This window comes from Podarcis melisellensis (assembly GCF_964234715.1).
Source record: "Podarcis melisellensis genome assembly, chromosome: 16".
Lineage (NCBI taxonomy): Eukaryota > Metazoa > Chordata > Lepidosauria > Squamata > Lacertidae > Podarcis > Podarcis melisellensis.
In genome coordinates, this window is record NC_138533.1 from 37,013,241 (window position 1) to 37,041,232 (window position 27,992).

Genomic DNA, 27,992 nt, shown 5'->3' on the forward strand with positions numbered 1-27,992 from the left:
CTGAAGGTCCCCATCTTCCCACAGCTGCCTAAATCTCCTCCTCCCCTGGGTCCTTCTCAAGCAATCTGAGACTATACCAATGTGCCTGTCTCTGCTTCGCCCACTTCATACCCCTTCTGGTCCAGGAGAAGGGGAGCTTGATGCAGCAGGGTGGGGAGACCCCCATGCCTCTTCACCAGCTGGACTTCTCTCTGCCTCTTGGCCTCCTTCCTCTCTTGCTTCTGCTTCTGGACTGCTCTCTCCCACAGACTCTCCCTGCTCACTAAACCCTGTTACCTTTTCAACTTCTGACACCTCCTTCTCCCTCTTCTTCCCCTGACCGCTCATCGTCTTCCTGCCACCACTTCCCAGGCTCTGAGCCTTCGTCCCTTAGGGATTCCCCAGCTGGTGCCTCCCACCTTTCCTCTGTGTCCAGCCCAGTGGTGGCCAAACTCAGCACTCTATAAGTTTTGGGACTACAGTTCCCATCATCCCTGACCACTGGTTCTGTTAGCTAGGGATGATGGGAGTTGTAGTTCCAAAACATCTAGAGGGCCGAGTTTGGCCACCACTGGTCTAGCCAGTCCATGACACACAGTAAGAGGGAAATGATAAGAGCGCTGTGGCTGTATTGCCTTTACTTGATTGAGCCTGTTTATCTTTTTGGAGAGTTCCTCAGCGTGGCCCAGCATGTCTGGCTTCCTTTGGGGGGAGGAATTTGTTTCCAAATTAACCTCACGACAGCAGCTTCTTCTTAAATCTTCATTATCTGACTGCTCATAGCCACATTGGCTTGCATGTGTGTATTTAATCGTGGCAATCTTGAGACAAAACTTTATCTCTTCCTTTTCCTATTCTTTTTAGAGCAAAAAAGAAGAAGAAGAAAGCACTCAAAAAGGCCCTCTGAAACAAAAATGCACATTTATGGCAATGCATTCAAGGCTATCTCATCTTCCTTCTATTGGTCAGACTCTCCTCCACCCCCAAATCTGGCAAACTGAGCAGATTGTTTCCATGTCGTGGAAACAGATTTGCTTCCATGAGGTCTACAGCTTTGCATTCCGCTTCAGTAAAGAACCTTAAGAAGTTGTTGCTCCAATCCAGTGGCTCTTATGCTGTGAAACGGGGCCTTTCAGCAATCCCTGGTGTACACCAGACCACACTGAAAATAATAAGGGGAAATGCTGGCGGCCAACTGGGTTTGCTCATAAAATAGTCACAAACAGAAAAGCAATGAAAAATTCAACAGGTAAAACCTTTGTAGAGAAGAAAATTAAATAACAGAGATAAATTTAAGCTGCTTTTCTACATGGCCATTTGCTGTAAATGGTGAAGCAGAGATGATGTGAAGTTTGTAATCCTCCAAGCTACAGGTTTCTTTCACATCATCATCACATGCTGAAAAGAAAATTCACTTTTCAATTACAAAACAATAAACTGTGGGCTGATGGTTTTGCTGTTTTATGGGTTCTTTTGCTTTCCGGGACGGTAGTTCGATTGTAATTCTGTGCACGTCCCCTTGAATGCACAGGTGGAAAAGCAAGAAAGGGATGTCGCCAATAAATGGTGATCCACAAGGATAGCCCTCACAGAGCTACAGTTACTAGGATGGTTTAGCAATCAGTTCCTCTTCCACAGGGATCTCTGGGAATTGTAGCTCTGTGAGTGAAACAGAGCCCTCCTAACAACTCTCAGCATTCTTCACAAACTACAGCTCCCAGGATTTTGCTGCTTTGAAAGTGTGGTGTGAATGTGTGTGTGTGTGTGTGTGTGTGTGTGAGAGAGAGAGAGAGAGAGAGAGAGAGAGAGAGAGAGAGAGAGAGAGAGAGAGAGAGAGAGAGAGAGAGAGTGTGTTTCTGGCTTCTCTATAGGTAGTTGGTACAGCGGTGTGGGGTGAATACAGCTTCTTTGATGGAAAAGCTGACTCACAATGGCAAAAACACAGGCCAAACCTGATGCAGTTGCAAATGTATGGTTCGCATGTCTTCCACCACCACATAGTTGTTTATTGCCTATTGTTTTCTCCTGCTCTGAAGTAGAAAGGAGATTCCGACTAAACGCCAGGAAGAGCCTTCTGGAAGTAACAGCTGTTCAGCAGTGAAACAGTCTCCGTTGGCAGGTTGTGGGCACTTCTTCCTTGGAGGTTTTAAGTACAGTGGTACCTTGGTTTAAAAACAGCATAGTTTATGGAAGAAGAATGCTGCAAACCCAGAAGTCAGTGTTTTGGTTTATGAACATGTTCTGCTTCCTGTTGAGTGTGTTCCATTTGTAAATTGAATCCCCTGCTACTATGAAAAAGCACGTCTTGGTTTAAGAATGGTTTGGTTTAAGAACGGACTTCCGGAACGGATTAAGTTCAAAAACCAAGGTACAACTGTATATTGAAATAAATGTGTTGGATCAAAAGACTTAACAAAACATCCTTAAAGAATGAAAAGGCAACAATCATTTCATTTCCTACACCCTTTATTTTACCCCACTGTAAATTGTAAAAAATAAATAATTGGTGTTTGCTATTTAGATCAATCCGTATAGCTCATTGAGTAGAGCATGAGACCCTTAATCTCAGGGCCGTCCTTTGAGCCCCATGTAGAGCAACAGATTCCTGCAGGGGCTGGACTTGAAGACCCTTGTGGTCCCGTCTAACTCTTCCGTGATTCTGTAATCTAAGGGCATTGCTTTCAAGTGAAATCATTCTCTGCGCACTCAAACACAGCTCAAACACATTCAAAGGTTTTAATAAAAAGTAATTTTTATTAAATAGTTTTCCAGATGAAATACATTGTTTCCGAGAGATTTGCATGGGGAAATCTTTTCGATTCCTCAAGAATAAGGGGCAGTGGGGTGAGGGAGGCCAGGGCCACATCCACACCATTTCATGTGCTATGAAGCCGCTTCAAACACTCATGGCTTCTTCCCCCAAAGAATCTGGGAGCTATAGTTTGAAAAGGGTGCAGAGAGTTGTTAGGAGACCCCTGTTCCCCTCCCAGAGCTACAATTCCCAGAGTTCCCTGGCAAGAAGGGAACCCCAACCCTACTCCCTAACCAGAGCTACAATTCCCAGAGTTCCCTGAAAAGAAGGGAACCCTACCCCTACCCTTACCCCTGACGCTAACTCTAACTCTGACGCTAATGCTAACCCTTAACTACAGCTAAAATTCCCAGAGTTCCCTGACAAGAAGGGAACCCTAACCCTACACCTTAACCCTTAACCCGAGCTACATTTCCCAAAGTTCCCTGACAAGAAGGGAACCCTAACCCTAACTGTAACACTAACCCAATTTAACCCTAACCCTACCCCTGCCCCTACCCCTACCCCTACCCTACTCCTAACCCTACCCCTACCCCTACCCTAAGCTTAACCCCAACCCTAAGCCTAAGCCTAACCCGCCTAACAACTCTCTGCCCCCTTAACCACCTACAGTTCCCAGAATCCCTGAAGGGAAGCCATTCCTGTTCAAAGCGTCTTCATAGCACTTCCAATGTGGCCTAATGTTTCCTCCCTCATTTTCTTCTCTCTCCCCACTGCCCCATCACTTGCAATGCAGCAGATGTCCGCCTGCAGTCTTCCTTCAAAGCTCCTTCTCTCAGGTATGGCCACGGCCTTGTCCATTGCTCACTGCCAGTATTTCACGTTCATTTCTCCGATGTAAATAGGGACGTCCTGCGGTTCTCTTCATGACTTTGAAGGCTGGACTTGGGGAAAACCTCACCGGCTCCGGACATCCCTGTAAGTCATAGGCAAACAGGTGAGTGGGATGGCCCCCATCCAACAGCGTCCCCCCAGACTACTCCTCTGTTTGGCTGCCTGTTCACAAACAAGGCTTCCAAACCACTTTGCATCCATCTCAGCCAGTGTGGCCTCATGGCATCCACTAGCCTGAACGCAAACTCTTCCAACAACCACCCACCAGCTGCAGCCTTGCCAGGTCTATTGCCAGACATCAACCAGCTTCAGAGCTGAATATCAGTCGCCTTCAGGTAGCGATCTCACCAGCAAGTCAACTTTGTACTTGCCTTCTCCTTGCCCCACAGCATCCCAGCACTGGGCGATTGCCTCCTTCCGCTTGTCAGCTTGCTGCCATGGGGCAGGAGACCACCAGGGCTGAGTGCTACCCAGCTGCCCACTTCTCTCTGCGGAGGACAACTGCTGAGGCTTGCGCCTTGGCCCACATTTATACCAGCTCAGCTGCCAGATGTGTTTGTGGCATCACAGTCAACCCACAGACAATGGCAGCAGCTGGGGAGGCATCACCATCACACCCTCAGCCCCCACAACCCTAACCCTAACCCCTCCAATTCCAATAAAGACGAACAAAGGAATGAGCTGTGATAAACAGAACATTTTGAGATCAGAAGCCGAAGTTGAAAACTGGAATAAGTCGCCTAAGACATTGTGCGTGGGAGAGGTCAACTACGAATGACACCAGATTCAGGTGGAAGGCCATGTTGATCTGTCATAGTCATAATAAATAACAAGTTGAAAAAATCTTTTTTAATAATTCCAGTGGCACCTTAAAGATCAACTCAGTATAAGTTTTCAAGGTACGAGCTTTCGTGTGTAATACACACTTCGTCAGATACTTCAGCCTTCTAACTCTTGACGACTGTTGTGGCCAGTTGGTTCCACAGGGAAGGGGAAGGGATTCTTAAAGGGATAGATGACCAGAATTAGCTTCTAATTGCATTCTATACAGGATCTTAAAGTAGCTGTTTTATTGCAGAAGAATTTTAGAAATACACTTGAAAGAGAAGTTGCTGAATTACAACTCATTACCAAACTAAAAACTATGGAGAGACCTGGTCTGAATGGAGATATTGGAATGCATGCCTTGGTTTAAGAACTCTTTGGTGTAAGAACGGACTTCTGGAATGGATTAAGTTCGTAAACCAAGTTACCACTGTAGATATTTGATGGCCACATTGTCATTTATGATCTAGTTTAGATTAAATGACACTCAGAGTCCCTTCCAACTCTACAAATCTGTGATTCCATGATTCTACAGAAATCAAAATTGAGATTAAAAAAGAAGAAGCTAGGATAGCATTTACGAATCAAACTGAAATTGGAATCATGGTTAACAATTTGACGCTTATACAGCGGTACCTCGGGTTAAGTACTTAATTCATTCTGGAGGTCTGTACAGTACTTCACCTGAAACTGTTCTTAACCTGAAGCACCACTTTAGCTAATGGGGCCTGCTGCTGCCGCCGCGCCGCCAGAGCACGATTTCTGTTCTTATCCTGAAGCAAAGTTCTTAACCTGAAGCACTATTTCTGGGTTAGCGGAGTATGTAACCTGAAGCGTATGTAACCCGAGGTACCACTGTACTGAGTTGTGGGAGGATACTAGGATGAAAATGAGCTTCGCTTTTCCCCTGTAGGTGCTACTTCGCATCTCTTCTCCAGCGCTCTGATTTAATTTTGCCCAGAAATGGAAACGGTGGTTTCTTCCTCTCAGAATCAGTTCCTTGAAATCGTAGGGCTGGGGTGGGGGTTCGGGGATAAGGGCATTTTAGGCTCTGGCGGAAGGGGGCATTTGGGTGTTTATCTGCTGTGGGGAGAGTCCAGATGCCACCCTCACATTCCAGCTCATGTGGGGAGGGGGAACCCCTGAGGATGTGGAGTAGGCTGGTACCTTCCTCCTGGCCTCTGAACTTTCTCATATTATCAGGACATCTGGCCTCAAAGCCGTCATGATTCCTTACATTATCAGCACATCAAAGCCTGTCACTTCCTTCAGCATTACTGATTCAAGGTGAGGAATAAGAAGAAAATATTCTCCGAACTTTGTGTGTTGCCAGTTGGAAACTTTTGGTGTGTGGAAAAGCATGAGCTAAATTTGAATTTAGGAGCCCCCCCCCTCCATAAACCCCAGTGCATGGCATGAACTTAGAATGAATTACTTTGTTTGAATGAAATACTAGTAGCACTGAATGGGTGTGAGGAAACTCTTGAGAGTCCCATGGACTGCAAGAAGATCAAACCTCTCCATTCTGAAGGAAATCAGCCCTGAGTGCTCACTGGAAGGACAGATCATGAAGCTGAGGCTCCAAGACTTTGGCCACCTCAGGAGAAGAGAAGACTCCCTGGAAAAGACCCTGATGTTGGGAAAGATGGAGGGCACAAGGAGAAGAGGAAGAGATGTTTGGACAGTGTTCTTGAAGCTACCAGCATGAGTTTGACCAAACTGCGGGAGGCAGTGGAAGACAGGAGTGCCTGGTGTGCTCTAGTCCATCGGGTCACGAAGAGTCGTACACGACTAAACAACAACAAAAGGACTTTGATGTGCTCAATCCACAGCTTTGTCTGCCAGTGGCCTTTCCCAGGCTAGCTATGTGAGCTGGCTGGGCTTGTGATCCTAAACCTTAATGCAAAAGTGGCTGATGACACAGATTTCCATTTTAAAACAATCTAAGTCAAGATGCATTGGGAGAAACAGCGTCTGTTTTGGGAGAGCTGGCATGGCCCCAGTTGTGAACAAGCAGTGTCCTCAGGGCTGGCGACAAAGGTCGGCACAACTGGGCAACTCCCACCAGGGCAGGGAACACTGCCAAGAGCACCTGACCCTCCTTCTCTTCACCACTGACTGCACCTGGCTTCAATGGTGTAGTTCCCTTTCGCTTTGGTCTAGATAATGGTGGTGGTGTAGAGGGAGAACAGTGGTTGCTGCTGCCTGCCTGGTCATTGTCTCCCTGGATGGAAAGCAGGGGTGCCAACTTGAATAAAATATTGGGGGGGGGGAGCAGGTAAGCTCTACCCTGCATCATCATCATCATCAAATTTTATTTGTATCCCGCCCGCCCTGGCCAAAGCCGGGCTCAAAGCGGCTAACAACAAGTAAAAATAGCACAGTGTACATAAAATCACACAGTCAAATAATTAAAATACATTCTAAAATCAATTTAGAATCAAATTAATGGTAACCATTGGGCTAGAGTTCTATGAGGATTACAGAAGGAGAGAGGGGGTCAGACTGTGCCTTGGCCAAAGGCCTGGTGGAACAGCTCCGTCTTGCAGGCACTGCGGAAAGATGTCAAGTCCCACAGGGCCCTAGGGTCTTGTGACAGAGCGTTCCACCAGATCAAGGCCACGGCCGTAAAAGCCGTAAAAGCTCTGGTCGAGGCCAGTCTAACCTCCCTGTGGCCCAGGATCTCCAAGACGTTTTTATTTGAAGACCATAAGGTCCTCCGTGGGACATACCAGGAGAGAGAGGTCTTGATCACAAGACTTGGTGCATGCAACCATTTGAATGCCCATCAACTCTGGGGGTGGTGGCCACTTCAAATATTTTTTTTGGGGTGCTGAAGGGACCTCAGCCCCCAGGAGTTGGTTCCTATGATGGCAATCTGTGTGTGTGTGTGTTGCAATGAGGAGGAAATTGGCCACAATGGGGGGTGAGAGGCACTGAGAGGGCATGGTGGGTTCCCTGCCCAAGTTCTCTCCAAAACTTGCAGCTGCCACTGGAGATACTGAGGCCAGATGCCCAGCAAGGCCACAGATTGCCTGGGCAGGGACGGCCATCCTTTCAACACCCACCTGCTCAAATCAGAAAAGCACCACTCTAAACCAAACAGGAAAGTTAGAAAAAGGAAACTAGCGATTACAAACGCAATAGGAAACGATCCTAATCAGCTTTGACTTCCCTGGTCACTGTAGCAGCAGGTTGCTTGCAGGGAAAGACCCTGGTCCTCTTTCAAGGGAAAGGAATCCTCTCAGTCCCCACGTAAGATCTTCCACACTTTTGGTGGTGCTGAGTCAAAACTCCCATCTCTTCAACATGTATAAATTGGACACTATGGCTGATCCAGAAAGACACAGAACCTCGACATTCAACAGTAAAATTGGAGAGGATTTCTCAATCAGTCATGCAAAGTCACAAAGGTGAGCATAGTATATGTTTTATTACTTATATATCATAGATGTATGTACGCCATATTATTATTATTATTATTATTATTATTATTATAATTATTATTATTAATACTAAAAATAAGATCTGGAGGGGGATGAAGAAGGCAGCATTGCAGTGTAAATGTCCGAATTTGAAATGAAGCAATGGATGGCGACAAAATATTTCAGTAAATGTGTATGTTTTTATTTTATTTTATTGAAATGTAAGGGGTCATGGAAGTTGCTCTATTATATTACACGTCAAGAATTATAACTGTATAAGGGGGAATGAGGAGGCAATCAGCACCAACAGCTCTAAAAGAGCTTCATCAAAGGGAAAAATTATTGATGACCTGATTTTCTGGGAAATATGGCTTCTTCATTTGATCACAGGGGGATAGAGAGCAAAGCTCTCCAAGTGTTCTGCCTTTAAGGGACTCTTCCCGCAGCATCTTGCCTTTCCCAGAAGGCCATGCATGCTTTGGAGGATAGTGGGTGCTGGGGGGGGGGGAAGGGATGAAGCCCTGCAGCCCTTACGCTAGCCAGCTGCCCACAGATGTGAAGGGGAACCCTGTCCTGTGGCCAGGAGCAATCTGTCCAGTCAGCTTCTGAGAGGGACGTTTTCACCTCAGGCAGAAACATGTTTTCTCTGGCCCTGCAATGTTGAATTGGGTGGGAGAGGCGATCTTAGCCTCAGGTAGCAAAATGTCTTGGACCAGGCTTATTATTCATTTATTTATTCCATAAAATTTATATACTGCTTGACTGTAAAAAAAAACCCAAAAAACCACACCCTTCTAAACAGTTTACAAAAAGAATAAAACAATCAGAAAAAAAAGTTTTAAGGAGCTATTTAAAAGAATTGGAAAATAATTAAAATCAACAATAAGCTCAAAACACATGTCAACATGTCTGGTTAGGCTTATCTAAGCAAAAAGGTGAGGGTGAAGGTTTTTGCCTGGTGTCAATAAACAGGGAGTTCCAACTTTTCTGCCACACTAAAAATTGTCCTGGCTGAATGGAGAGTGCTGGACAACTACAGATGAGCAAATCTGCCCATTTTGGCTTCTCTCTGTTTCTCATCTTTCAAGTTCAGTTCATAATTCCACATCCATTTGGAATTTGATACACACAAAAAGGGTCCTCATGAAAATCCACCACCAGAAACCCATGCTTGTCTCAGTTTCTTCTTTTATATGCATTCCTGCAAAGCCACTTCCCCCTAGCATAACGCATTTGTGTGTGTTGTTTTCACTCACGCATGCATTTTATGCACATGTTGTCCCAGTAAATGCATTTTAATAAATGTAACAATGTGCTGCATTAATAAAAACAACATCAATAATTTTTGCACACAAGCATTGCAAAATTCACAGAAGGGCTGGATTTCAGTTTGCATATTGTTTCGTTGAGAGCAAATTGGGTAGGTGTCCCTTCCTGTGCACACCACTTTGATGACTTTATGATGTGAAACATTTGTAAAACAAACAACAAAGGTAATAATATTAATACAGTGGTACCTCGGGTTAAGTACTTAATTCGTTCCGGAGGTCCGTACTTAACCTGAAACTGTTCTTAACCTGAAGCACCACTTTAGCTAATGGGGCTTCCTGCTGCCGCCATGCCGCCGGAGCACGATTTCTGTTCTCATCCTGAAGCAAAGTTCTTAACCTGAAGCACTATTTCTGGGTTAGCGGAGTGTGTAACCTGAAGCGTATTTGTAACCTGAGGTACCACTGTACTCGCATACAGGATCAAATTTCCCCTCCCCTCAACTCCCCCCACTCACCCCTCTCCATCGTGGCCTTGTAAGTGAGGCTGTGGCAGAGGAGGGGTCTTCCCAGGAAGCCTGTCTCTGCTTGAGAAGTTCCACTGATGAACTTCTTCTCCATCCCAGAGCCCAGTCTGGAAATCACTGATGTCGAACACACAGAGAAGGGCAAAGCCCATACTGCCTAACTCTGCTCTTTGTTTCCTCCTTTGCCCCCCTGAACAGGAATCCATGCCTTGGCCTTTGTCCTCTGCTGGGCCCTGGCACTCGCAGCTCCCCATGGAAAGCAGAAACGGTGGGACAAAGATTGTTGTGGGGAGTTGGGACACCAGGCAAAAGAACTTTTCGATGCCTATGTAAGTATGCTGAATGGATTTTTATTATTAATTAAATGTCTATACTACCCTTCATCCGATGATCACGGGGCAGTTTGCAATATCAAATGCTAGGAGCATTTAGCTCAGCAGCAAGGAGCCTCAGGCCCTCCAGGGATCTCCATCAGGCCCTTGGGACTCTCCCTAGGTCACGTGGCCTTCCCAGGCCCCACTCTGACTCCCCAACAAGCTCTCCCTCCAGCCCCCAGTGTGGCCACGCATTTCTACTCCTACCACACCTGCAGCAGCAACGCCATACCCTCCGATGTTTCTCTGATGAAAATAAGGACAGCCTAAGGAAAAGCAGGTGGCACTGTGGTCTAAACCACTGAGCCTCTTGGGCTTGCCGATCGAAAGATTGGCGGTTCGAATCCCCGCGACGGGGTGAGCTCCCATTGCTCAGTCCCAGCTCCCGCCCACCTAGCAGTTCGAAAGCACGTCAAAGTGCAAGTAGATAAATAGGTACCACTCCGGCGGGAAGGTAAACGACGTTTCCGTGCACTGCTCTGGTTTGCCAGAAGCGGCTTAGTCATGCTGGCCACATGACCCGGAGGTTGTACACCAGCTCCCTGGGCCAGTAAAGCAAGATGAGCGCCGCAACCCCAGAGTCGTCCGTGACTGGACCTAACAATCAGGGGCCCCTTTACCTTTACCTGTAAGGAAAAGTGAGACATCCCAGGACAAGATCAGAAACCGGGATGGCTTCTATAAATCTGGGACTCTCCCGGGAAAATAGGGGCACTTGGGAGGGTCTGCAAAACCACTTTCTGCCGCCCTCACCATCTCCACAGACTCCTGTTTCCACCGTGGGTGGCTGCCAGGGCTGCCACTTTGTAAAGGGAGCCAAGCTGGACTCTCATCCGCAGTGATCACCCACAAGTTAAATCGCCCCCACATGTAATGCTCAGGCCTATAGGTCTATGGACCCCCAGTCAGGGCCCAACCTGGCCAGCTGCTGGCGCCAGGCCTGTGTGTGCGTGCCTGTCTGAATGTGTGTTTCTGCAGGCGCATTTGACTGCGTGGGCATGGGGTGTGTGAGCCCATCTAGGGTTGCCAACCATCGTGCATCATAGAGGATTGTTCTTTACGTCAGTGTAAAATGCTATGTCCTGTATTGATTCAAGGTTGTCCTGCATTTCCCCTGTTTCTGCTCTGCTGCTGCAATTTCTCTCTTTCTCCTTGCCTCTCACTTCCTTTCCTTTCCTTTCTTCTTCTCGCTCCCTCTCCTCATCTTGCCCCCAAGGAAGAGCAAACCAGGCCAAGGCTTTCTTTCTTGTTGTTGCTTCCAGTACCCCGCAGCTTGGGCTGGGTTAAGCTGGTCCCTCAGAGAGGAACAGGTTCCGGAAGTCTCTAGAAACAAGCGGTTTTGTGTTGGTGTAGCTCAGAATTCCCAATTCTGAACATAGATATCTGCATGATATTTGAGAGGGGAGGGTGGGGGGGAGGTAGCTCCTCACAAGACTTATTCACCCCACCCCAATATTTTTATTTCTTTAGAAATTTAACCCGTGGAACAAAGCTTGTCTCCTCATCAGAATATGCCCCCCCCCATTTAATTTTTGCCCAGTACTGTACAGTACTGTGTGTGTGTGTGTGAAGTGTCATGTATTTTAGCTCTGTATAGCAAAACACAGACAGATTTACAAGTGGGGGGGGGCACCCACTTAGGCTGCAATAGATTGCAATTGGTTGCTTTGAAGTTATTTCAGCACCAGGCTGTGGGAGGGGGGCTGCGGATTTCCCCCAATGCCCCCTCCTGCTCCACACCGTCCTGTCCTGTATTTTGCCATAACAAAGGTGGCATCCCTTGCCTGTCCCTGGCAGGCAACATAAAAGGAGTGGCAACTGTCATTGTAGTAAAGGTAAAGGGACCCATGACAGTTAAGTCCAGTTGTGAACGACTCTGGGGTTGCGGCGCTCATCTCGCTTTATTGGCCAAGGGAGTCGGCGTACAGCTTCCGGGTCATGTGGCAAGCATGACTAAGCCGTTTCTGGTGAACCAGAGCAGCACACAGAAACGCCGTTTACCTTCCTGCCAGAGTGGTACCTATTTATCTACTTGCACTGGCGTGCTTTTGAACTGCTAGGTTGGCAGGAGCTGGGACCGAGCAACGGGAGCTCACCCCGTCGCGGGGATTCAAACCACCAACCTTCTGATCGACAAGTCCTAGGCTCTGTGGTTTAGACCACTGCGCCACTCACTTCCCACTTTGGCCCAAAAAGGTTTCCCAGCCCTGGCAGGAGATGTCATTGTTAACAAGGCTCTGTCTTTGTTTCAACTTCCACAGAAGAATGTTTCCGGGTCAATTGCGCTTCCCCACAACATCCGTCTTAACTTCACAGGATTGCCCAACTGCACTTTCTCAGAACCGCCAAAGGCTGAGGAAGGCTGTGGCGCCATAACGGCGTTCCTTGGACTGCTGGAGCAGTTTAACAGAAGCCATGATCCCATCCTGAAGATCGCTGGCTGGGGGATTCCAACAACGATCACACAGCTAGCTGAATGCCGCCATTGTTTTGAGCAGCAAAACGCCAGATGCCCCGATGAAAATATTTCTTACACCAAAAATGCCTCTTTTACTAATCGGAAAATGATATATTACTATGCTTTCCAAGAGTACCAGAGTTGCATGTTAAATTTCACTAGTAAAATACAGTTTGTTTGAGAGAAAGATTATGTAGAGGGGTGGCTGCACAATAATGAGATCAGCTGGTCACATTTTTGTATACAGAAGACATTTCCCCTGGAGAAACTAAGGCTTCTATGAGTTAAGTGTCCCTGAGCTCAGTGGGGCTGACCTCTAAGTAAGGATTTAATTGCAAGGGAATCAACACGTCATTTCAAAACACAAATAAAATGGGAAGCAGACAATTCCTTACTGTGGAAAGTCAATTCCTGCCAATAAATGTGGCTTTTTAATTTGATTTATCAACCCAAGAAATTCAACTGCAGTACATCTAAATGTTTTTAATGCATATATTTATTCTATTTTTTAAAAAAATCTATTTATTTTTATATTGACATTTGTGTGTGTGTAATTTATAAAGAGTACTTATACTAAAGAGAGGTTTATACAATAATATATATTTTATTGATCTCAGGACGAAACTGGGGGGTGCCTTTAAATATTTAAATATATATTTAAAGTATTTGGAAGATCCTCTGTTATATGTATTTCCGTATTTATTTATGTATTTGTAAGCCACCTTTTAAGATTCACAACAAAATAAAATCATGCTATTTAAAGTTAAATTGTATGTTTAACATTCAAAGGTTTCTGCACTGCCTGTTATGTACACACCCACTTTCCAAATGCACCGGGAACTCACCTGGGACCTTAAAGCACCCAAGAGTTCATACCCTCCCACATTTCTCCAATGAAAGTAGGGATGTTCCCATTCTATAATGATAATTTTACTATTTATACCCCACATATCTTACCGGGTGTCCCCAGCCACTCTAGGCAGCTTCCAACGTATATAAAAACATAATACAGTGGTACCTCAGGTTAAGTACTTAATTTGTTCCGGATGTCTGTTCTTAACCTGAAACTGTTCTTAACCTGAAGCACCACTTTAGCTAATGGGGCCTCCTGCTGCTGCCACGCCGCCTGAGCACGATTTCTGTTCTCATCCTGAAGCAAAGTTCTTAACCTGAGGTACTATTCCTGGGTTAGCGGAGTCTGTAACCTGAAGCGTCTGTAACCCAAGGTACCACAGCAAAACATTAACATTGGGGGGGGGGTGTCAAAGTGCAAGTAGATAAATAGGTACCGCTCCGGCGGGAAGGTAACCGGAGTTTCCATGCGCTGCTCTGGTTTGCCAGAAGTGGCTTAGTCATGCTGGCCACATGACCCGGAAGCTGTACACCGGCTCCCTCGGCCAATAAAGTGAGATGAGCGTTGCAACCCTAGAGTCGGTCACGACTGGACCTAATGGTCAGCGGTCCCTTTAACTTTAAGGAAAAGTAGGACATTCTGGGATCAAATCAGAATCCGGGGCAGCTTCTCTAAATCAGGGACTTCCTTGGAAAATAGGGACACTTGGAGGGTGTCTGAGAATTTGGACGGTTCTCATTGCACAGAGAAGCTGGGGAGTCCCTGGCCTCTTTCTCTCTGGGCCTGGAGGTCCCCCCAGCCACCCTCCTCCCAGGCCCTGCTCTACACCCCCCTGTGAGTGTTTCTGTCTGTCTGAAAGGTGTCCCCGAAACTTGATTATGCCTCTCGCTTCCCTGGATGGAGAACAGCATCTCTGGGGCTGTGCAGTAGAAAGGCAAATATGCATTACTTGCTGCACCTCTGGGCTCGTCCACCCTTGACATGTGGCCCCTGGAAGGGACTGTGGACCCCAGGCTGCAGTCCACACTTCCCTGGGAATAAGCCCCATGGAATTCACAGGGACTTTTCTCAGAGTAAACATAGAGAGGATTGTGTTGTGGATCTCATTTGCTGCACAGACTTTCTCAGTAACTTCTTCCAAGCATGGAAATGTGCTGGAGCCACTGCATATACCCAGAAAAGAGATGAAGATTATTGAAGTGACACCAGCAATGCAGGATACATGCAGGTGGACCCTGCAGCATGTTTACTTGGGAGTAAGCTCCAGCATGTTCCATCGGTGTGCCCATGAGGTTGCCCTTTTGCAGCATCTGAATGAAATGGACGTAGCTATGGATTCTAACACTAACATTCTTTTAACACCATCAGGAATGTTACATTGTTTTAATATTAAAATGGCAGGTGGGAGTCCTTGTCTAAGGAGTTGGGATATGTTTAGCCTGGAAAAGAGGAGAAGACTGAGAGGAGATACGATGGCCGTCTTCAAATATCTTATGGAAGAGGGAACAAGCTTGTTTTCTCCTGCTCTGGAGGGTAGGATTCAAACCAATGGCTGCATGTTGCGAGAAAAAAGATTCCGACTAAACCTCAGGAGGAACTTTCAGATGGTAGGAGCTGTTTGACGGTGAATCAAAGTGGAGGATCTACAGGAGCAGCTGGTAAAAATAATACTACCACCTTCAGCTCCCATGTTTATTTTCTTTAGACCCTGAAGACCTGGCTTTGGATAGTCTCACCATCTGAACTTTTTGTTTCTGATGCATTAAGGTGTTTTTTTATTGGTATTAATATTTTATTGAAAGAATTTAAATTATAAAGAAATAAAAGTGTTATAGAAAAAAAATAAGAAAACAAAATGTAGAAAGAAACAAGACAAAAATAGAACATAACATGCACATTGAGTTTGAGGAGAGTTAACAGGACCCAGAATGACTGCAAAGGTTCCTTAATAGTCACTGGTAAAGTTGCCAGGAACATCTTCTGTTCGTGAAATTACTGGAACATTTACATATAGGTTTCACTAAATCTCTTGCAAAGGTCAAGTTTCATTCTTATTTTACAACTTCTTGAATCTCAGCATAAATCTTGACTTAGATATCTCCAGAATGGCACTATTTTGTGGGAGTCAAGTGCATAATGGAACTTGTTTTCTGCTTTTGAATACTGCTTTTTCTGTGTATTGAAGTGTTCTTTTGCCCTAATAGTGTAACAAATCCTCTCCAACACACACACACACACACACACACACACACACTGAACTCGGTGTGGTTTGGATATTGATGGGGGAAATGCAATGAAAAGCGTGGGATGATCTAATAGATTAACAGAAAGTTGTGTAAACACCTTGGAAGCAAATCAAACCAAATGCTCAATCAATAAAGACTGTACAGATGAAAGCCAAATAAAGAAATCATCTAGAAGAGTCTCTAATATTTGATGGTTGTAAGAAAAACACTGCTCCTTTTCCCTTATGGGGTACCCAAGAGCTCATATAGAGTCCTTTTGTAGGTTCTCTATCTGTAGGAGAAAATAACAGAGACCGACCATAGCAGGGGTAGGCAACCTAAGGCCCAGGGGCCAGATTTGGCCCAATCACCTTCTCCCATGGACGGTCCAAGAATCAGTGTGTTTTTACATGAGTAGAATGTGTGCTTTTATTTAAAATGCATCTCTGGGTTATTTGTGGGGCATGGGAATTCATTCATTCTTTATTAAAGCTGTTGCAACAGGGTGCTCCCCAACACACACAGGAGGGGAGGGAGGTGTGCAAGCCCTTATATAGACTTTGAAATTGCCCACCCTGTAGCTCAAGACCACCCCCCAGAAACATCATGCATACATCACAGAAGAGGTGTAGCCCAAGACCACCCCCTTAATTCATCAGAGAAGGGGCGGACTACAACAGAAATCTGAGCGCGTTGTTTTTTCTCCTGTCTGCTAGGTTACTTGATTGGATTACCTGGGCATCCTGGCCACTCTTTTTGCTTTCCTGAATCCAGGTGACAGACTCACCCTATTCATAGCTTAGATGTGCCCTTAAGACATGATCTGTGAAAGAGACAATGGGGAGATCTCACATTTCCTTCGACCTTGCAGAGAAATATTTGAGGTCATTTTGAGAGAGAAAAAATGGTTTCAGGACTTTTCTGTGGGTTTCAGACATGTGGTTTACATATTTGTATGTGTTTGCTTGGTACATTTATGAACATCTATTTTATATATAAATAAGACCTTAAAATTCTTATAACAATGGTAAATTTCAAAGTTACACACAAAAACCTGCTGGTCCTTAAAGTCCCTCAAAACTCTTATTTGTTTTAAATTATTGTAAAGTAAGCCTTTACAATATATCAACACTGTAATGAGCTGCACAACATGGCTTTTTTCACTCCCCATTTATCTGGCTAGCAGATCTGCAGTCATTTGCAAGCATCCTACTCACGCACACTCAAAATAAGTGTGACCTGCAGACCTGCAACTCTGAGAAAGCTTGATAGTGTTGATTTGATTATTCCGATTCTCTGTTGCTTACAAAGAAGTTGATGCAGCAAGTTTGTCTTAGGGAGGAAAGTGTGGTTGCCCGCAGATTCTTCAAGCATAAACGTGATTTATCACAAAGAGGCACAAAACCACCTTGCAGAAACTTTTTTAAAAAAAACAAAACTCCAAGGCAGCAGAAGGGGGAAAATGCATGCAATACTATAGGACTGCTGGAACTGTTCAGCTTCAAAATGCGGGTGACATTGGCATCTTTAGCTTGGCTTGCTTAAAGCACTCATCAGGGGGAAAAGTGGTACAGTGGTACCTCAGGTTAAGTACTTACGGTAATTCGTTCCGGAGGTCCATTCTTAACCTGAAACTGTTCTTAACCTGAAGCACCACTTTAGCTAATGGGGCCTCCTGCTGCTGCTGCGCCACCAGAGCACGATTTCTGTTCTCATCCTAAAGCAAAGTTCTTAACCTGAAGTATTATTTCTGAGTTAGCGGAGTCTGTAACCTGGAGCGTATGTAACCTGAGGTACCACTGTACTTATTCATGACATAAATTCTTAAAAGAAGAGAGTTGTACTTTATGGGTTTCCCCTACCCTTTTAAGCCTTCCAAAAGAACTGGAAGAATTGTTGTTCATCTGCGTAAGGACATCAGAAGAATTCTGTTGGATCAGGCCAATGGCCCATCTAGTCCAGCCTCCTCTTCTCAAAGTGGACAACCAGAAGTCACCTTGAAGACTGCAAGCAGGACCTAAGCGGAGCAGTCCTCTCCTCACTTGTGTTTCCTAGCAACTGGCTTTCATATATACGACTCTACTACACAGCCATCGTTGCCAGCAGTCATTGATAACCTCATCTGTGAATTTGTCTAATCTCATTTTAAAGACATCCAAGCTGGTGGTGATTACTACCTCCTGTGGGAGCAAGTACCATAGTTTAACTATTTGCTCTGTGAAGGACTCTTATGTTTCTTGAATCCTCCCAAGATTCAGCTACACTGGATGTTCAGGAGTTCTAATATAGTGGTACCTCGGCTTACATACGCTTCAGGTTACATACGCTTCAGGTTACAGACTCCACTAACCCAGAAATATTACCTTGGGTTAAGAACTTTGCTTCAGGATGAGAACAGAAATCGTGCAGCGGCAGCGTGGCAGCAGCAGGAGGCCCCATTAGCTAAAGTGGTGCTTCAGATTAAGAACAGTTTCAGGTTAAGAATGGACCTCTGGAACGAATTAAGTACTTAACCCGAGGTACCACTGTACATAAATAAAGAAAGTGGATCAAATGGTTGCAGCAGAGAGGAACTCTGGATGCATAGCTAGGGTGCATGCCCCAATCCCTAGAATTTGATGGGGAAGCAGTATCTGTTGGGATGCGAATGCTGTGACTGCACCTACAAATATTTGCACCTACAAACAGTTAAGAAACCATTGGTCACAAAATGCTTTACCTCTCCAATGCTACATCTCTGAAGCCTCACAGCTTGGAGAACTGGGCTGTGGAAGCAACAAGATATTGTGTTTTCATGGTGCTTGAGGTCGAAGAAGACGGATAGTGCAGTACCTCCAGAAATCAAGCGCTCTGCCCAGAGTCCTGGGGTTTTTTAAGATCCCAGAAAAAGATGAGTTTTACACACAAAAAGCATAAGATGGGGGGTGGGGCTCACGTTATGCAGTGCAGACCTGTCTTCTCTTTGCAAAAAATTAAGCATCGAGCACTTTGTGGAACTTCTGCAAGACCTCTTTGAAGGCTTATCTCAGACTCAGCATCATAAGACGCAACAGCCACAATTTAATATTGCATCTTAATGGCTTGGAGCTCTCATCACACTTTGCAGCTCCCTAATCCTCTGGATGGGCAGAGAAATCTAAACCAGATGCATCACCACAGAGACTCTATGCCTCCGCTGAAAACTGACACAATACAAGACACACCATGGAATCCTAAAAAAGAGAGAATATTTATTTTGGTTGTAAAAAAGTGCAATTGCATTGTTGAAAGAGACCAACCCAAGAGGTTGCCACGGAGCACCATTTTCATGCAACAAAAAATCTTTCACAAGGCTGAAAGGAGGGGCAGGTCTGAGTTCCTCCCACAGCTCATTAAAAAGGAAAAGAAAGACAACCAATTAATTATAAAAGCTTTTATCGTTTGTAGTTGCAAAACAAGCAATTTTGCCCAGAACAATAATTGAGGAAATATACAATTATCTGTACTACTTGCAACCCCATTTATTAAGCAAAATGCAACTTTATGAGCATCATTCAGATTAAAGCAAGTCCCAAAATATCCACAACCTTCCAAAGTACAATCATATGGAAGCTACCTCTCTGCAACGCTGGTACCTTTTCAAAGCCATACAGAATCTTGATTGCTCACCACCTGTCTGGCTGAGGAAAATGATGGTAGAGTTCATAAGAAAAAGGTTCACCTGAGCAAAGGTAGGCAGTGTTAAGCATCTCTGGAGTGATACCCTTAGGAGGCTAGATGCCAAGAGAAAAGGTTCTTCAGCTCCTAACAGTCAGTCCAAGACACGGGTGGAGAACTTGTGCCCTGCCAAATGGTGTCACTGGCCAGACTGTCAGGGGCTGATGGGAGCTGGAGCTCACAAGTTCCCATCCCTGGTCCAAAAGGAAGTTTTTTCTCTGGTTCAGCTCATGAGGTGTGAAGACAGCTGTGATGAAACTACTAAACCAGCCTTCACGCAGCCTGGTGGCATTTATGCATTTTGGACCAACTACTTCCATCACCTCCAGCCACCATGACCAAAATTCCGTGGCAATGTGAGCTGTAATTCAAACATCTGGAGGGCACCACGTTGGGGAAGATGGTCTTAAAGGGAAAAGGATCCTTGCCGTGTTCACATCTGGGTCAACCAAGCCAGCACTATTCATGCCACTGTATGCCAAGAGAAACAGCCAAACCTTGGTGCACCCAGGGAGGCTCAGGCAGAACAAATCTGTGTGCATGTGCCTCTTGCAGAGCTCTTTTCCACACAAAGAACTCTCACGGACCCAACTCCATCTTTGCACTGAAGGCAAGTATCTGAGAGCAGCTTCTGAAAAGCAAAGAGGCTGACCTCTTTATGGTTTGCAGAGTAAAGATGGTCAGTGCTCCTGGAAAAGGTGGATGTTCCATTCCCAAGCTAAATGCTCTTGCGCAACTCAAGAGCAGAAGGTAAACTGAAAGCATTTCAGCAAATGGGGAGTTTAAAAACCTCTCTTGTTTGCAGAGTGCCACAACCTGAGGAGAGCAAGGGAATGACAACGGACAGATCCTGAAACAAGAGGAACACCTGCTGCTTTCAGAGCTGTTCAGGGGTTGGACAGGCATGAAGTCTCCTGTCCAGGTACCCACAAGAGTTTGTTCTCCTGCATCAGCCTCTTTCTCAGAGTCAGGAAGTGGCAACACTTGCAAATTCTGCTTGCTCAATGTGGCCAACAGAATTTGCAGAGGCCCAGAGCCAATAGGACGGTTGGTGCGCGCGCGGGGGGTGTTCCCCTGCATCAATCTTTGTTCACTAGGCCAGTTTCTGGAGTTGGTTGCAGATCTTAGAAGGAGACGGCAGTGGATTTTCAAAGTACCGTATTTTTTGCTCTATAAGACTCACTTTTTCCCTCCTAAAAAGTAAGGGGAAATGTGTGTGTGTCTTATGGAGCGAATGAAGGCTGCGCGGCTATCACAGAAGCCAGAACAGCAAGAGGGATTGCTGCTTTCACTGCACAGCAATCCCTCTTGCTGTTCTGGCTTCTGAGATTCAGAATACTTTTTTATTGTTTTCCTCCTCCAAAAACTAGGTGCGCCTTGTGGTCTGGTGCATTTTATAGAGTGAAAAATACGGTATGTTTGAAGAAATGGGAGAGTAGAGGAACTTGGGGCCACAAACAGAGACGGTTCTGAGCAACTGCCCGTCCCCCACTACAGCTTGAGGTTTAGTGTCTTGGGTTTTTTTTGGCAAGAATCCTCTTCAAATACTGCTATGGCTGCCAACGTCTGAGAAAAACATTGAAATAACAGAACTGGGTGAAAGGGAGCTCACAGTTCTTTTCACACAACAACAGGTCAACTAGTGGCCCAGAGCCTAAATCTGGTCCGTGCCAGGAAGCTTCTGTCTATTTTATTAATTGTCAGGCTTGTATGAAATGATATGAGATGGTTCAGGAACCTTCCTCACAATTTGGGGGAGAAAGGTGCTTGCTAGCTCCAATGCCACCAGAGCCAGCAGAAACCTCCCTGCCAAAAAGAAACCACCTTGTCAGCTGCTCTGCAGATGCTGGCAACTGATGCTCTACTCCAACATTAGTTGGAATTCTTGGCAGGTCACAGGACAAAACTGTTGCTACATTTTTAGGTAGCCTGCAGTCATTCTGATGCCGAGAAAACCCAAATTCATTGAGCAGGTCGGTTTTAAAATACTCCTCAACAGATATTGCATTGTTATGTGCACGGCTGTGGCTTCAGGGACAAGGTCCACTGAACAGGATGCTGAGGGTAACCGGAGAAAGCTGACCCTCCAGAGGCAGCCCACACTAAGGAGAAAGGATGCATGGTACCAGTCCCTGTTACAACCAAGTAGGAGCTGGAGGGTTGAGAACAGAAACCAGGAGTTGGGAAAGAAGCTGGGATAGCTCAGTCAGTAGAGCATGAGACTTGGGGTCAAGGCCAATGCTGGGCAAAAGATTCCTGCATTGCTGAGGGTTGGACTAGATGACCCTTGTGGTCTCTTCCAATTCTATGATTCTAATCTGGTCCCTCCTCCTGCAAATGTAGCTTACTGAGAGACAGCTATGGAGGACCAGTTCCAAGGAGGAGGAAGGTCCAAGGAGGTCCTGGATTATGCAGACCCCTGGTGAACTTTCAGATTTTAAAAATACAGACTTTTTAACAGCACTTCAGATATTATTATTATTATTTAAAAGTAGGGTGGAGCAAAATGTAAAGTGCAGAGACAACTGGGATAAGAAGAGTTGGGGAAGGAGAATGATTCACAGTATCAGGCCAGCCTCCTGCATGGAGTTCTTCTGGAACAGATGACCAGACAGACAGACACCACTATTCTAAATTAAATGCAACAAGCTGAAAAGGGCCTGAAAACAGGAAGCAGAATGGTATCTGCGCCAAATCTGCATTGTACATTCAGCAGCTATAAAATTCACAAATACTTATTAGTGGGGCTGCAATGTTTAATCAATTAATAGGTTATATTAATCGATTAAAAAAAACCCATGCTTTTTGACAAGCGAAAAAATTGCAGCAGACTGAAATGCATCTGTATCTTGTTATAAATTATAAGCACAGCCTGCCTCTCAGGTGTAAATTCCCTCTGCTGGCCTTAAACCTTGGTTAATGTTAACCAGAGCCTGAAGTGACCTCCTGGTTAATGAATATTATAGCTGAGCAGGGTGGTAGGAACAGAAGTGGCTTTTAAATGGCTAGAACATATCATGTTTCTAGGGACATAGTTCCTAAAGTTAAAAAGACAGTTCACATCTCTCTGGTGGCACTAAGCCATTTGTGTTGGGTTTTCAGGGACAGGCTTGTGGCCTGGGACAACCAAGAAGCCACTGAAGGTGTCCAGGCAGGCAAGTTTTGTTTTGGAAGCCATTAGCATGCTATTAAGCTGTGTGGGCAGGCAGGCTACTGAACTTTTTGCTGGTGGGCTAGTAACTTTTGTGAACCCCTTGGCAAGGCTAACACACAGCCTAGAGCTTAAACTAGTTGCACAGGAGTTAAAAGGTCTCTGTTTAAGAACAGAATGAACAAAGCTTAAAGAAACACTCTCCTGTGAAAAGGGGACGGGCGTGTCAGCATATCTTGGCTTCCCAAAGGCTACAAAGCTAGAGCGGATTTCACATTAACAAAATACATCCTGCATTCTGGGTACAGCTGTGAAAATTTTTACATTTTCTCCTTTGGTTATGAATGTATTTCCCACCCCAGTTACCAGTAAGGATCCAAAGGACTGCTTCTGATGCACCTGAACGTCTGCCAGGGTCCGGTGGGAGACAAGCAAACACTATGCTCCTTTCCCCTTCCCAAAGCCATTTCAAAATCTGCAGGGGATGAACGGGAGAAGAGCTGATCTAGTCCAGCATCCTGTTCCCACCTTAGCCAACCAACATAGCTTAGCTCTGGTTCAAAGGCGGTTTGCCTTTTACTACGGCAGCAGGAAGGAACTTTATGCTCTGTTACCTGCCAATACGGGTCATGTGGGTGCATAAGTCTTAGCCAGTGAAGGCTGAAGCCAGAATCCCAAGTAGAAGGGAGACCAAAAGTCCAGTAACAAAATATAAAAGCAAGTTATATTTCACAAAGATGGAAATGCATTTCCCTTTTAACACATGGCCCCCTCCATCCTCCTCTCCGAGCCATGATGCCTGAGGTCAAGTTGCAGAAAAACATCAGCACTGCATATATTTTCAGTATGTTGCATTGAAGGAGTGCTTCTATTGCTGGGTGCAGATATCTCACTCTGCGTAGTTACCTGAGTTGGCTTTCCCGTTTGACCAAACCCAAGCACAGCATTTAACAATTGTCCCCCTTGGCTCCCCCCACCGCCACACATCTTTCTCGGCCAAGTGCCAAGGCCTCCCCCATGTGCTGGAAGTTGACTCAACCACAAGGAGGTCTCTCTGGGCCTCGGTAAGGCTTGGGCGTCTGTCGCGGCTTGAGGTCACGCTGTTGCCTTTGGTTAGGTTTCTGTTTTGTTGAGCTTGCGCATTGCCTCGGTAGCTTGTTCTGGCAAGCGAGACGGGTCAGAGAGAATGGAGGTGGTTATGCTCAAGTGGCGAAGAGTGTTCAAAACCACTAAGGATGGGAGGAGAAGCAAAAGAAAGAAACCAAGATTATTTGCCAAAAGAAGTGATGTAAGCTCAAGGGTGCTTTGCAGTAAAATTCCAACAAAGGCCACAGCTTCACAGGAGAGATTCTTGCAACGGAACAAGTCTATCATAAAAGTACTGTATTTTTTGCTCTATAAGACACACTTTTTCCCTCCTAAAAAGAAATGTTGTGTGTGTCTTATGGAGCGAATGCAGGCTGTGCAGCTATCCCAGAAGCCAGAACAGCAAGAGAGATTGTTGCTTTCACTGTGCAGCAATCCCTCATGCTGTTCTGGCTTCTGGGATAGCCGCGCGAAGCCTCCTCAGGGCAGCGGGAGGAACGTTCCCCCTGCCCTGAAGAGGCTTTGCGTTGCTTTCGCAGATGCCAGAACAGCAAGAGGGATCTCTGCGCAGCAAAAGCAGTGATCCCTCTTGCTATTCTGGCTTCTGGGATTCAGAATATTTCTTTTCTTGTTTTCCTCCTCCCAAACCTAGATGCGTCTTATGGTCTGGTGCATCTTGTAGAGCGAAAAATACGGTACCTAGCTTGGGCTGTAATGGATCCTAGTCTATTTCATGCAACACAGAGGGTGTTGTACCTCACTGAACTGTGTATCACTCAAAACTATTGTGAACTGGTGGTTTCCCATTCTGGAAGGTGGGCACACTACCTCTTCTACTAGGGGTTGAGCTCCCCACAAAGGAGCAGCTGTACAGTTTGGGGTTGTTGCTTGATACCAACATAACCCTGGAAGAGCAAGTGGCTCAATCCTCTCTAAGCTGCACCATCTTCCACCTCACCCCACATCCATTTTCTTTCCAAATACTTTTTTGTACTTCTGCCAACATTGGAGTTCCTCCAAGCCTGATGATGCCCTCCCTCTTCTTTAGTCTACATAAGGATCCACAGTCAAAGAATGAGCTTGTTTTTAGCACATGGGATCTGCTGTTCCATGGGGCTTCCAGTTTGGTTAGTTTCAGTAATGTAGTAGGATCCATTGTTCCCCACCATTCAGTGGGTCTCAGAATGTATACATTTTTGAAAAAAATCATTTCCATCATTGCTTGGTGCTATTCCTTCAAACTCATGTTTTTGCTCTCAAAAGCAAAAACCAATTTGACAACCAATTTGAGAGAAAATTTTGAATTCATAAATATTCAGAATCATTTGACCACTATCTGCTTTTAATCGCCTCAGATTTTGACCCCAAAAAGCCCCAAAAACCTAGGAAAACATGCTCTCCATTTATCTGAACTCTTCTGTCTCTCCCAACCACCACAGGGCAAAGAAGGAAGTAAAAAATTATCTGTTAGGATATTTGAATCTGCAGTGTGTATAGAGAGGTTTGGGTACTGATTCATTGTGTTCGGATTAATGAACTTTCACATACCAAATATTCAGAAAGCAGGATCTGAGTGTACAGAATTCAAGTTGGCTTATTTTTTTTAAGTGCAAACAGAAAAATCTCCCCCTAGTCCAGATGCTGCTAGACTAGGAACTCCCAGCTTCCCTGATCATCAGATGTGCTAATTTGGGCTGGTGAAAGTCATATTCCAAATCAGACTACACCAGACTGGCTGAGTTAACAGCTTTGACTGAGACTCTCCACTGATGTTTCAGCTGCCACTATGATGCTCCAGGAGGGGATCTGTGATAAACACCCCCTTGGAAACTCCCAACTCCTTACTTACTTGGCCTCAGGACAGGCAGTGAGCAGTGCTGGTCTACCCACGCCAGTGCTGTCTGGTTCAACTCTTCTAAGCTGGTTGTAGAGACCATTCCGTTGAATGTTTCAAACAATGGGTTAATTATGATGCTGAACTGCACAGTAATGTGAGTTAAGGGGAAAGTAAATACACACTCACATTTTTGCAACAGAAAAACACAACAGGGACTGTTCTAGAATTCATCATGCATCTGGCTGAGGGCAGTTATGGCAGCTAAGTCTTGACAAAGGAAACACATTGCTTTAAAAATCCCTAATGCTCATGTGCTTTCAGTACTCTGTCCAGAACCATGAGGACCAGGATAATGCTCTTTTAACAAAAATTAAAATTCTGGGGTTCTTTGGAAGCCACTAAATTTTCCATTAGAGGCCTGCTCCACTTCCTCACTTGCTCTCAAAAGGCCTTCATGCCATGCAGAATTGACTCATCTGAATGGCTTTTTATCTTTGTTATGAATGGTGGCTAATCAAATAAAACTGCTACACTACACATGGAATTCACGGCTATCAGATATGCTGTCAGCTACTGGTGGCTTTTTAATGGGGTTGAACAAGGTGATGGGCAGATCAGTCAACAGTGAATAAAAGCCACGGGGCAGCTGAATGGAACCTGGATGCTCAGAGGCCTGGTAATTCACAGCACCAGGCACAGAGGACAAGCCAGGGGGGAAGGCTGGCAGGGTCAGTGCCTGAATGAAGTGACAAGTTCGCTGCCTCCTGCCAAAATGGGATGCCGGGCTGATGGTCCAACCCTGTATGGCACTTGTTGCACAGTCCACTACTTTGTAGTGGGGCACCCCCAATGTGGGAAACGCAACACAACGAGGCTTGGCTGATGCTTACAGCAAGAGCTTTTGGATACGAGGCAAACGCCCTTTTATTCTCCCAGGCCTTTTAGAACTATGCTATTTGCTCACAGAATGGATTGTTTCTACTGGACTTTAAACTCTGTAATTGATACCTTGTGCCGGTTTGGGGGCAGGAAATTGAACTGCTCATTTCAATTTATGTTTTAACGTTCGTACTTTTAGCATTTTTGAACTTGGTACAAACCACCCATAGGACTCTGTTGATTGGGCAATCAACAAATGCTCTAAGCCAGGCATGGCCAAACTTGGCCCTCCAGATGTTTTGGAACTACAATTCCCATCATCCCTGACCACTGGTCCTGTTAGATAGAGATGGTGCGAGTTGTGGTCCCAAAACATCTGGCGGGCCAAGTTTGGCCATGCCTGCTCTAAGCAAATGAATAAGAGATTACCCATCAGTTAACTTTCTAGCCATGTTTGATGCTGATGTCTCTGCAGCTGTGGCTGGACCAATCTAACTGGTAGAAGCAGGAGCTGCTTGGGAAGCTGTAAGTCAAGAAGCAGCAACTGGTCTTGAAATAGAAAGAAAAGAAAAAAGCTCCCTTCCTGCCAGAGCCTTCCTGTCTGATATACATCACGGGAAATGAGAAGTTATAATCTTAAACTGAAGTCTGGAGAATCCCCTCCCATCTCTCCACTATGTCAAAGCATCAAGGCTTCCGATGAGTTGTCTCTCCCACTGACTCAACAAAATGCTCTTGGGCTTTTAAGGGAGTTCAAAACCTAGAGAGCGCAACACATCCTGCTTGCCAAAGTGGTTTCTGGATGACATGTTGCTTTCATTTTCAGGATGGGTGAACCCTTGGCACGAAAGATACCGGCCTACTGCCATTTCCATTAAAAAGAACCCCAGCAACCTATAAGTCACTTTTGAAATAGGAAATGCTGGCAAGGCAGAAGGAAGGTTCATATGACCCTTAGGCTTCGGTAGATTTAAGGGACAATCTAGTGGCATGCCTTGACTGCTAAAGCTAAGCTATAAATCTGCATCCTGAAGCAAGTGGCCTTTATCACTAACTATGCACAAGATGTGGGTGCCAACAGCTGGCTGCCCTGGAAGCTCAATGGCCCTTGGCTTGATGCAGCAAAGCAGTTTTAAGGGCTCTTATGTCATGCTAAGATTCTGCTCTTAATTCAGTAGCAGATCACATGCTTTGCATGCAGAAGAGCCTAGGGCCCAGCGGCTGCAGTCAAAGCCTTTAAAAGACACCCTCAAGGAGCTGCCTGTCTGAGTAGATAGTGCTGAGATCAGTGAGCTGAGATCAGGGTCAGACCAACAACAAGGCAGGCATTCATTTGCATGCATGGGAAAAGGATACGATCCAGAACTTCCAATTCTGCAGGGTCCTGCTCCTGACGTATTCCTCAAACATGCTCCGCATCTGATCAAACCTGTGCCGTGTGATGGGAACACCCGTAGCAGGGAGCTGCTGCTGACAAGAACTGAAGAATAAAAAGAGAAAACTATGAAACGCTTCCCTCCACTGTTAAGTCTGGGGGCTTCCAGACTGGTGTTTATTGCGGGGTCTGTGCTGCTCATGCAGACAAATTTTTCTGCAGTGCTCACACAACACTGCCAGCCCATATTCCCCCATCCCCTTAATCTAAACTTATTCTTTCCATAAAAAAATTCAATAGGCTTAAAAAGTCTGCAGCCAATGACCCATTTGTGGTAGTTAAGTCCCCACCTGGAAGTACCAATTGAAAGTAAAATATAAAACCAATG

General features: G+C 45.5%; 1 protein-coding gene and 3 long non-coding RNA genes across 5 annotated transcripts in view; 1 reads left to right on the plus strand and 3 right to left on the minus strand.

Moving 5' to 3' along the window:
- Positions 1 to 2,709: 2,709 nt before the first annotated feature.
- LOC309359178 lies at positions 2,710 to 3,253 on the minus strand. The gene is made up of 2 exons (XR_014163765.1): positions 3,120 to 3,253; positions 2,710 to 3,084 (listed from the first exon to the last, which is right to left on the minus strand). It is a non-coding gene; the product is annotated as an uncharacterized lncRNA (long non-coding RNA).
- Positions 3,254 to 3,494: 241 nt separating this feature from the next.
- On the minus strand, positions 3,495 to 4,237 carry LOC309359191. 2 transcript variants are annotated; one of them, XR_014163771.1, is made up of 2 exons: positions 3,974 to 4,237; positions 3,495 to 3,707 (listed from the first exon to the last, which is right to left on the minus strand). It is a non-coding gene; the product is annotated as an uncharacterized lncRNA (long non-coding RNA). The 2 variants fall into 2 exon arrangements; XR_014163772.1 differs by having other exon boundaries at positions 3,891 to 4,237.
- Positions 4,238 to 7,129: 2,892 nt separating this feature from the next.
- Positions 7,130 to 13,201, plus strand: LOC309359649. The gene is made up of 3 exons (XR_014163893.1): positions 7,130 to 7,863; positions 9,869 to 9,999; positions 12,306 to 13,201. It is a non-coding gene; the product is annotated as an uncharacterized lncRNA (long non-coding RNA).
- A 9,928-nt stretch (positions 13,202 to 23,129) lies between these two features.
- MLXIP (MLX interacting protein) overlaps positions 23,130 to 27,992 on the minus strand; it is a 58,833-nt gene continuing 53,970 nt past the window's right edge. Inside the window, exons 15-17 of the mRNA XM_081893299.1 lie at positions 27,586 to 27,709; positions 25,363 to 25,492; positions 23,130 to 23,656 (exon numbers count right to left, since the gene is read on the minus strand). Of these exons, the coding sequence (XP_081749425.1) occupies positions 23,541 to 23,656; positions 25,363 to 25,492; positions 27,586 to 27,709 (370 nt within the window). The 3' untranslated portion in view covers positions 23,130 to 23,540. The remainder of the gene's footprint in view (positions 23,657 to 25,362; positions 25,493 to 27,585; positions 27,710 to 27,992) is intronic.